Source organism: Myxocyprinus asiaticus, chromosome 36, assembly GCF_019703515.2.
Source record: "Myxocyprinus asiaticus isolate MX2 ecotype Aquarium Trade chromosome 36, UBuf_Myxa_2, whole genome shotgun sequence".
NCBI classification, from domain to species: domain Eukaryota; kingdom Metazoa; phylum Chordata; class Actinopteri; order Cypriniformes; family Catostomidae; genus Myxocyprinus; species Myxocyprinus asiaticus.
In genome coordinates this window covers 3,330,208-3,341,253 of record NC_059379.1, presented here as the reverse complement: position 1 = coordinate 3,341,253, position 11,046 = coordinate 3,330,208, and the positions used below count along the sequence as shown (strand labels likewise).

At 38.7% G+C, this 11,046-nt stretch overlaps 1 protein-coding gene across 1 annotated transcript; it reads right to left on the bottom strand.

Moving 5' to 3' along the window:
* Positions 1-40: 40 nt before the first annotated feature.
* On the bottom strand, positions 41-10,685 carry bccip (BRCA2 and CDKN1A interacting protein). Its single transcript, XM_051674913.1, has 7 exons — positions 10,495-10,685; positions 10,302-10,376; positions 10,029-10,109; positions 9,817-9,906; positions 5,044-5,231; positions 839-1,004; positions 41-426 (listed from the first exon to the last, which is right to left on the bottom strand). Exons 1-7 carry the CDS (start codon positions 10,624-10,626, stop codon positions 256-258), a joined length of 903 nt encoding a protein of 300 aa, XP_051530873.1. The 5' UTR covers positions 10,627-10,685; the 3' UTR covers positions 41-255.
* Positions 10,686-11,046: the final 361 nt, after the last annotated feature.

Sequence of the window (11,046 nt, the reverse complement as noted above, 5' to 3'; positions counted from 1 at the left end):
AACTGTTTTGTATTGTTACTTTTGAAAAAAGGATCCAGAATCCTGTTTGGGTCATTTATTTTGTGGGTAATTTCAATTGATTATGTACAGAATGAATAAATTATTTCACTGTTTGCAGGAGATTTATGTCAAACCGGTTGGTTAAAGTCGCATTGAAATGGAGGTGTGAAAACCCAAGAGTTCACGTGAAACACGTCATCACAACTCTGTTTAAAGATAAACCACAAGAAGAGCAGAGTTGGTGTTTGGAGCGGTTCACACGGTCAGATATTCGGTCATTTTATCCATGATGGATCCCATCCTGTCCATCGGAATCACCATCACAGTGCGGAACGGTTTCATAGGAACGTCATCGTGTGACCACTTTCCTGTCGCGCAGGAATCTGCCTCGTCCTGGACGGAGTAGCTGAACTTCAGTGTGGCTTGCTGTGAAATACAGAAAATGTGTTTAGCTTCGAGTCGAGATAAATCACAAAAATGTTTCATTTTTTCCTGCATGATGGAAGCATACAAATCTAGACACATGCATTTGTGTTCCTAGAAGAGCTAGGAAGTTTCCAGACATTTGCACCAAGGACCAGCTGCCATTGAAACGAATGGAGACGGTCAAAGTTTACTTTGCATAGAGAAACATTTCTAAGCTGTATCTTTCTCAGAGAAACCATTTGTACAGTCCATCTAACCATGAGGATATGCAGACCGGTAGGTGCTACACCCAATTAGAAATATTTCAATGTATATTTAAACTAAGCCATATGTTGAAACTCCTTAAATCTTTGGGTTTTAATCCAGACTTAATCTTCTGCAATTAGAGTAGAATAGAGTAGGGTAGAATTACCTCATAAAAGAACTCCTCTTCATCATTAACAAATGTGAGCTCATCTTTGGGTTGACTTTGACCAGATATACTCTTCTTCGCTGGTTTACAGGTTTTGCTGATCATCAGACAGAACTGGCATTTACCACTGGGTTTATTGGTCTGCTGTGCTTCAGCCATTTCCTGTCTAAAAACAGAATGATGGCATTGAACCAGACGTACATAATACTTGTGTGCTCCACATTAGATGCATCTCAAACTAGATTTATCAAAGAGATTTTGAACATTTTGACAAGATCAGGTGATATTAAAGGACTGTTCCGGGTTCTTGTATTGAACCCGGGATGTTCCTTTAAATGATCATTTCAGAAACTCCTTTTTTTTTTATTATCAAACACTCTGACAGCAGTGGACTAGGGATAAGAATCGTAAGGAATTAATGGTTCTGATTCCAAAATACACGTTTACGTAGATTTTAAAAAAATTTCTTTTCAACATTTTATAGTGGCATAAATGCAATCCATGAATTGATCCTAACTTATAAAATACAAATTCTAAATAAACGGGAAATGATTCATTTGGGATTCGGACTACTCTGGTTGCGCTGTATGTTTCCTGCTGTAGATTCAAAAGTGCAGTCTCATAAGAGTCACTCACTTGGGAATATTGTAAAAACAATTAGCTCATAAGAGTAGTTCATCGCTATGTAGATTCAAAAGAACTGGCTCATAAGAGTCATTTATTCAGGAATCAGACTACACTGGTCACTCTGAATGTTTTGCACATTAGATTCAAAAGAATCGGTTCATAAGAGTCATTTGTTTGGTAATCAGGCTACACTGGTCACGTCTAATGTTTTGCATGTAGATTCAAAAGAATCGGCTCATAAGAGTCATTTACTCGGGAATCAGACTACACTGGTCACGCTGAATGTTTTGCACAGTCGATTCAAAAGAATCGGTTCATAAGAGAGTCATTTGTTTGGTAATCAGACTACACTGGTCACTCTGAATGTTGTGCACAGTATATTCAAAAGAATCGGCTCAGAGTTATTTGTTCGGGAATTAGACTAAATTGGTCACTCAATATTTTGCACAGTAGATTCAAAAGAATCATTTATTCGGGAATCAGACTACACTGGTCACGCCGAATGTTGTGCACAGTCGATTCAAAAGAACCGCCTCATAAGAGTCATTTGTTTGGTAATCAGGCTACACTGGTCACGTCGAATGTTTTGCATGTAGATTCAAAAGAATCGGCTCATAGGAGTCATTTATTCGGGAATCAGACTACACTGGTCACTCTGAATGTTTTGCACATTAGATTCAAAAGAATTGGTTCATAAGAGAGTAATTTGTTTGGTAATCAGACTACACTGGTCACGCTGAATGTTGTGCACAGTTGATTCAAAAAAATTGGTTCATAGGAGTCATTTGTTCGGGAATAAAACTGCTTATAAGACTCATTTATTTGGGAATCATGTAAAGAAAGAACCAGCTCATAAGAGTAGTTCATCGCTATGTAGATTCAAAAGAACTGTCAAGTCATTTGTTCGGGAATCAGACTACACTGGTCACGCCGAGTGTTTTGCACAGTCGATTCAAAAGAACTGGCTCATAAGAGTCATTTATTCAGGAATCAGACTACACTGGTCACTCTGAATGTTCTGCACAGTCGATTCAAAAGAATCGGTTCATAAGAATAATTTATTCGGGAATCAGACTACACTGGTCACTCTGAATGTTTTGCACATTAGATTCAAAAGAATCGGTTCATAAGAGTCATTTGTTTGGTAATCAGGCTACACTGGTCACGTCTAATGTTTTGCATGTAGATTCAAAAGAATCGGCTCATAAGAGTCATTTACTCGGGAATCAGACTACACTGGTCACGCTGAATGTTTTGCACAGTCGATTCAAAAGAATCGGTTCATAAGAGAGTCATTTGTTTGGTAATCAGACTACACTGGTCACTCTGAATGTTGTGCACAGTATATTCAAAAGAATCGGCTCATAAGAGTTATTTGTTCGGGAATTAGACTAAATTGGTCACTCAATATTTTGCACAGTAGATTCAAAAGAATCATTTATTCGGGAATCAGACTACACTGGTCACGCCGAATGTTGTGCACAGTCGATTCAAAAGAACCGCCTCATAAGAGTCATTTGTTTGGTAATCAGGCTACACTGGTCACGTCGAATGTTTTGCATGTAGATTCAAAAGAATCGGCTCATAGGAGTCATTTATTCGGGAATCAGACTACACTGGTCACTCTGAATGTTTTGCACATTAGATTCAAAAGAATTGGTTCATAAGAGAGTAATTTGTTTGGTAATCAGACTACACTGGTCACGCTGAATGTTGTGCACAGTTGATTCAAAAAAATTGGTTCATAGGAGTCATTTGTTCGGGAATAAAACTGCTTATAAGACTCATTTATTTGGGAATCATGTAAAGAAAGAACCAGCTCATAAGAGTAGTTCATCGCTATGTAGATTCAAAAGAACTGTCAAGTCATTTGTTCGGGAATCAGACTACACTGGTCACGCCGAGTGTTTTGCACAGTCGATTCAAAAGAACTGGCTCATAAGAGTCATTTATTCAGGAATCAGACTACACTGGTCACTCTGAATGTTCTGCACAGTCGATTCAAAAGAATCGGTTCATAAGAATAATTTATTCGGGAATCAGACTACACTGGTCACTCTGAATGTTTTGCACATTAGATTCAAAAGAATTGGTTCATAAGAGTCATTTGTTTGGTAATCAGGCTACACTGGTTACGTCGAATGTTTTGCACACTAGATTCAAAAGAATCGGCTCATAAGAGTTATTTGTTCGGGAATTAGACTACATTGGTCACTCAATATTTTGCACAGTAGATTCAAAAGAATCATTTATTCGGGAATCAGACTACACTGGTCACGCTGAATGTTGTGCACAGTCGATTCAAAAGAATCGGCTCATAAGAGAGTCATTTGTTTGGTATTCAGACCACACTGGTCACGCTGAATGTTGTGCAGAGCCGATTCAAAAGCATCGGCTCATAGGAGTCATTTGTTCAGGATTCGGACTACATTGGTCACGCTGTACATTTCTCGCTGTGGATTTAAAAGAGACAACTCATAAATCATTCATTTGTGAATTGCATAAAAGAAAGAGCCAGCTCATAAGAGTCATTCGTCGCAATGTAAAATCAAAAGAAGTGGCTCATAAGAGTCATTCGTTCGGGAACAGCACTATTATGTTTTTGATTCTCTAAAAGGAACTGGCTAATAAGAGTCATTAGTTTCTGTCGGACCGTACTGGTCACGCTGTATGTTTCATGCAGTAGATGCAAAAGAACTCAAGATTCATTCGTTCACGCTGTGTTTTGCTCTTAAGATTCAGTATCGAGGCAGACCTACCGCAGAATAGCACTGCATTCCTTATGAGTATGAACCAGTTCTCTGTTAGCAACTATACAGATGACAAATTGACAACTCTGATGTACACTTCACTCATTGGGCCAAATTCTGTGTTTATCGTTTACATAAGAATGCATAGTTTTTATGTGAGATTTCCACACAAATTCAGTCTGCTCATGTTTCCTGACTGCTCAAGGCCCCATATTGTGTACAGGGATTTTGGGGATGTGAATTCAGCTTCTGTCTGTTGTGAGGTGACCCATATCAGAGGCACTGTTATATAACAAACTTATAAAGCCATGTGATGGAATTAGTGATGCCTGCTGACTCATGCAGTCAATAACACAACAGCACCTTCTGCCTGACACCATGACAACAGCTTATCACGTTTCCTAATGGAATGGAATTCTCTGCAGTAAGTAACAATGGAAAGGATGCAATTCAGAGGCTTTTTTGATTGTTTACATTTTGATATGTCTAATATAATTTGTTAGACTGATCGCACATTCTTCTACTAGGAAAATGCTTCATTTTCTACTGATCACACATGAGGGATGCTCTGTGGAATGTAGTTATTAACTAGAATATAATGTAACCTCACAAAAAAAGACATACATTGCAAAACATATGTCACTTGTGTTACATAATTCATTTAACATTAATATGCATGTAATTCTGCACAAAAAAGATACTATGATGTCACAAAAGTTTTGTGGTCATGCATTATGATAATGCCGGTATTTTTGCAAGGGTAAATGCTCATAGGTATCAATTTCACATTGACACACTGCAAACGTCACCTACTGATCAAACACTCACTGCAGTTGCTTGTGCATGGGCAGGGCGATCTGTGGAGGGACGTTAACGAAACGTTCACTCAGCAGTAGTCCAACCGAGTGAGCGTTACCCAGCAGAAGTTCTTCAAACTTCTCTTGAACATCTGCAGAGCAGGATTTCACACATTGCTCTAGAATCATGTCCTTGAGCTTCTCCAAACACTCCACACCCTGTTCAACACACACAGAAGATAAAACTACCCTGAGAAAAAGGACATCACAAACAGCTTTCATGATGCACGTGCCAGAGCATTTAAATTTGGGCTGCAACTCGCAATAATTAATTTGATTTATCTGTCAGTCATTTCTTTGATTATTCAGATAAGCCATTTTTTTGTGATGCTCCTTTAAACAGTGTGCAAACATGAGTAAGGTAACATGAGATCATACGAAACTCTGGTGACGCACGAGAGCAGCACTACAGCTCGCGCCTGATTGAGGAGAGGAAGAAAACACAGCTCACAGTCCAGATGCACTCGAAACTTTTCAAACAGCTTCAGGTGATTTAGGTCGCAAAGTATGAGGGAATTATACAAAAATACCAAAACAGTGGGCCTAGGTAGCTCAGCAAGTATTGACGCTGACTACCAGCCCTGGAGTTCGAATCCAGGGCGTGCTGAGTGACTCCAGCCAGGTCTCCTAAGCAACCAAATTGGCCCGGTTGCTAGGGAGGATAGAGTCTCATGGGGTAACCTCCTCGTGGTCATGATTAGGGGTTCTCGCTCTCACTGGGGCGTGTGGTGAGTTGTGTGTGGATCGTGGAGAGTAGCATGAGCCTCCACATGCTGTGAGTCTCGTGCGGTGCGGTGTCATGCACAACGAGTCACGTGATAAGATGCGCGGATTGACGGTCTCAGAAGTGGAGGCAACTGAGACTTGTCCTCCGCCACCCGGATTGAGGTGAGTAACCGCGCCAACACGAGGACCTACTAAGTAGTGGGAATTGGGCATTCCAAATTGGGAGAAAATAAGCGAAGCCGGAGTTGCCGCTCCGCTGAAGCAAAATGTGCGTGTCGAGCATCTTTAAAGGAAACACCAACAGCAAAGTGGAGTCTCTGGGTCTTTAAATACAACATCACTAACCAGGGAGATAACTTGGCTATGCAACCGAGCTGAATTTGTTCATGAATGAGGTGTGCATTAGTACATGAGTATTCAACATGTGGGCGCCTGTCAAGGGAGGCGCCAGATATAGGCTCACACTCGAGTGGCAGCAGGACTGCGCGAATCTGTCTGGTTCTTTCTCCTGAATAAATGAAATTTCCTACATAACCACTGCAGAGTCCGGATACGAATAACTCTGTGCTGATGCGCCAAAAGACCAAGAATTTCTTTATTGCTAAATCCTAAACTAAAGTAGGCCTACGATTTAACTACATCCTCCATATCAATCTCTTGCATTTATGAAGCTGCTGGCTCAGTGTCCGTTCTATCATTGTGTTAATGACGCTCTGTTTAGCCTAATATTGAGATTTTGTTCCCCTCAAATATACTACTTTATTCTTTATAATATTATGGCTATAATCTCAAAATGCTACGACCTTATTCTAATTATTTTGACTTTATTCTCATACGAAATTTAATATGATAATGCTATGAATTTATTCTCAAATTATTACGACTTTAATCTCATAATGCTACGACTTTATTCTCGTAATTTTTACTTTATTCACAAAATATCACGACTTTATTATTGAAATCGTATTTTTATATATATATATATATATATATATATATATATATATATATATATATATATATATATATATTATTATATATTTTTTTTATTTAACGTGGCAATAAAATGCCATCATGTGATCACCGAGTAAAGTTAAAAATAACTTAATTTCTATAAACGCATCTTGAAACACCTGCGTTGGGTTTCATGGCTGTTATTGTGTTTTTTCCCTTTTGCTCTGGTGTGCAGACTTAAGTACAATAATTTGACAAGTTCAATGTCATTTGATTTTAAACCATTTAGAGAGGCTATTTAAATCCACGCACATGACATGGAAAATGTGAACCAGCACGGGCCGAGCGCATATACAGGCAGAGACAGTTTGATTATTTCTGTTTGACTTTAATGTGAGATTTATCATTTTAAGATCTATGTATTGTGCTATTTAGGCTTATATCTCACTGTGCTGCTATTTTGAGTTGCGTTTGAGGAAATTCCATTGCAATAAACATTCTTTATTCCCACGTACCGACTCCCGACGAAACCCGAATAACCGAACAAGACGACTGGCGCATGCATTAACATCTACTCGGTGTGTGGATTGTTAGAAACAAATGAAGATTAGAAATGAGGCTTGCGTAATAACACCTCAGCTGCACCCCCGTGAGAGAAAATAGAAAGCTCCCACTCGAGGCGTTCGTAACGATGCGTCTGATGAACTTGAACACGAACTGCAGGTAAAAGTCAAGTCAGTTAATGCAAGTTGGGCTCACTGATCAGGATTAATTTACATTTGAAGCCAGAATTGCAGCCTGCCTTGTTGCTTTTGTACCCTGATGTAATGAACATTAACCCTTTTTTTTCTCATCACAAAAAAACATTCGGGGCTATTAACAAAAGATCCGGGGCTTCAGCCCTGTCAGCCCAGGTCTAGCTACGCCACTGGCAAGAGATGAAAGGAATGCAGAGAAAGAGCGCATGTTTCTGGACTCTACGGGTGCAACTATTGTTAATGCCGTTTAATCGGGAGATATTAAATAAAGATGTTTGAATTACACACCATGTAACCGCCGTTATTACTGAGATGCCTATGCCCGGCGGAGACTGAGAAGCTGCCGCCCTGAACAATAATGAGGACCGTTTCACAGCTCACGCTGTTTTCCCTTTGTCTTGCCGTGTGTGAAATGTCACATTAACCGTACAGTACACAAACGATTCATATTCGCCATACCTTTCTCACTGCATCGTTCTTAACTGCTAAATCAAATTTGTCGTCTAACAACACTATGCCAGTTTCCCCACACTCCGTGATGCCATAGCAGTGCTGGTGAAGTCTTAAAGGAGCCGCGCGTCTTTTGCGACATGAGCAATTAGTTTATACAATCGGCCAAATTACCGATCACCGATCGAGCCATGGTTACTGATCGGTGGCCGACCGATCGGAGCATCCCTATTGAAAGCAATCAAAAATGTTATACACCCTGTGCAACGAAGGTTTAACATAAACGGAGCAATATAAAGGGATACGGTTTGCTCCTCTACCATTATTCAAATATTTAAAAAAATTACTGTAGAAAAAGGACTACTGTACTACATCACCGATGAAGGATCTTTGTACCACAGTGTACAAACAAAATAAATAGATTTGTCAATTAGTAGATGCAGCCGTAATTTGAATTATTCTGATGTTATTTATCAGACAATCAGATATTCATTAATTAAGGGGATATTTCACCCAAAAAATGTAATTAGCTAATCAATTACTCACCCTTATGCCATACCAGATGTGTCTGACTTTCTTTCGTCAGCAGAACACATTTGAAGAAAAACAGAAAAATATCTCAGCTCAGTAGGTCCTTAAAATGCAAGTGAATGGTGATCAGACTTTATCAATCAATACTGAAGTACTTTTTAACTATAAAGCATCACTTCCGGTCAGCAGCGGCATGCACGTGTGACGTAATCGCGTTGGCATGTTAATGTGCGACACACCCGGAAGAGCAGCGCTGTTTACAAGTGAGTAGGAGGAACGCTGTACAGAAGCTTTGTTGCTTTTGGTTTAGATCTGTATTTGTATCTGTTTCTTTACTCACAATGGTTTGCTTGTGTGCTTATCCTAGACGTCTCAACCGAGAGAAAAACGTGAGATTACATCCGTAACATGCCAATGTGAATACGTCACACGAGAGACCGTGTGAACTCTCATACTCCTGAAGCGATGGTTTATAATTAAAAAGTACTTAAATATCGATCTTTTTCACACCAAAAGCGATCGTTTCGCTTTAGAAGACATTCATTTCACCGCTGGAGTCGTATGGATGACGTTTATGCTAACTGTCTGTGATTTTTAGAGTTTCAAAAGTCTGATCACCATCCACTTGCATTTTAAGGACTTACTGAGCTGAAATATTTTCCTATTTTTCTTCAAATGTGTTCTGGTGAAGAGAGAAATTCAAACATATGGGATGGCATGAGGGTGAGTAAATAATATTTTCACACTTTTTGCATTATTTGACAAAAATAAAGCTTGACGCCCAATAAAAATATTCTGCTCACAAATTATATTTATCTTGATTTTTCTTTGTTTTCTTCAAACATCACTTTTGTCCACTTGGTTAACAAGTACACTAACTTTTGAAAAAACTTTATTGGGGGCAAAATTGTTTGGCGTGGTGGAAATGACTGTGGGACAATAATTTTTGATAATTTGTTGGTGAAATAGATTTAAAAATGGATAGAAATAAATTGTTTCAATTGTTTATTTTTATTTCACTCTTTGTTTAGATTGTCATAGTTTTAAACATGTAATAATTCATATTTGTATAATGGATTTTTAGTTTAATATTGAAAGTCTAGGTTTAAGATCAAGGCTAAAATAGCTAAATCTATACATAAAAGGCATTTCAAAAGTACAAAAAATAAATAATCAAGGCCTAGTAAAAAGTTTGTCATTTTAAATGTAATATAAAAAAAAATATTTAAAAAATTGCAATTGGTTCGTTTTAATAAAAATCAACAGCTGGGACATGAAATTGCTCAAAGTTGAAGAAACCCCCATATGTACTAGAAGCCTCTCACTTGTCTCTCTGTGAGATTCAGCATGCTGATAAATCCAAACACCTCATCTGGATCACCTTCATCATCACTGTCCTCTGGTACCTCCGCTTGCTGGAGTAAAACACAAATAATTAATTGCAATGAGAAATTTGCATATCCATCGTTCCACATACTAACATACAAAGTGATCTTTGTATATAATTATACAATATTGATATTAATGCAAGTCTCACCCTGATGACGCTGCCAATGTGATTCTGTTGAATGATGATGTCAGTGAGATCAGAGGTGTTCACGTGAGACTTCAGGAACAGCTGGAAGAATGAATACAACAAACAAATCAGTGTGTGTGTGTGTGTGTGTGTGTGTGTGATATATATATATATATATATACACACACACTTTAAATGGTGTTTGCATTAGAAACACACTGTTTGAGCACATATTTTGCAATGCAAATATTAATGCATGTGCATTCGGTGCAGTGCACGCATTAAAGTTTATACCTGTTGCAGAAGAGTTTTAATGCCATGGAAGTCATTGTTAGATATCGTGTGTGCTTCAAAGTCTACGATCACCTCCTAATCACAAATCAAAACACTTATATAAATCACAAGATACAGTAATTACACTGCAAAGACCGGCAGGCCTACACAACACGTCAGTTTTGGTCGCAATAACACTAAAACAGCAGCTTACCTCGTTTATCTCTTCTTCTGAATTTTCACTGTATTCATCGCCAGACTCCTCCAGTCCCTCGTCTGAGCTTTCGCCACTATCCTGGGCATTTACTCCGGTTTCAATAGCTCGCCTCTTCGCAGATGAAGCCATGCTGCTGCTCTTGCGACTACAGCACGCAGCAAACGGACACGTTTTGTGTTTTCCACATGTCAGGAAACTGAGGTCTTCTGTCAGCCATTTTGGCGCAAATTGGAGGCAGAGGCAAGCAGATCGAGCCCATGTGCACGATCCAAAATGGCGTCTGTTTCCTAATACGCTACGGGTGGCAGACATAATTTCTTACAGAGGGGTTTGCTGTGGAAATTATGTATTATTATAATTTTTTAAACAATGACACTGTCTCAAGTCCCATTTAATCATCTTATGATGTGAAGTTGTACTTTGGTTGACTTTATTTATTTTTTTACCTTAGTATTGCGCATTTTGTGTCTTACTACGTCATATTACAAAATAAAAGCCAACTTTTAACTTCAGCTTGTTTCATATATTTCGTTGCCCGATGCAGTAAAA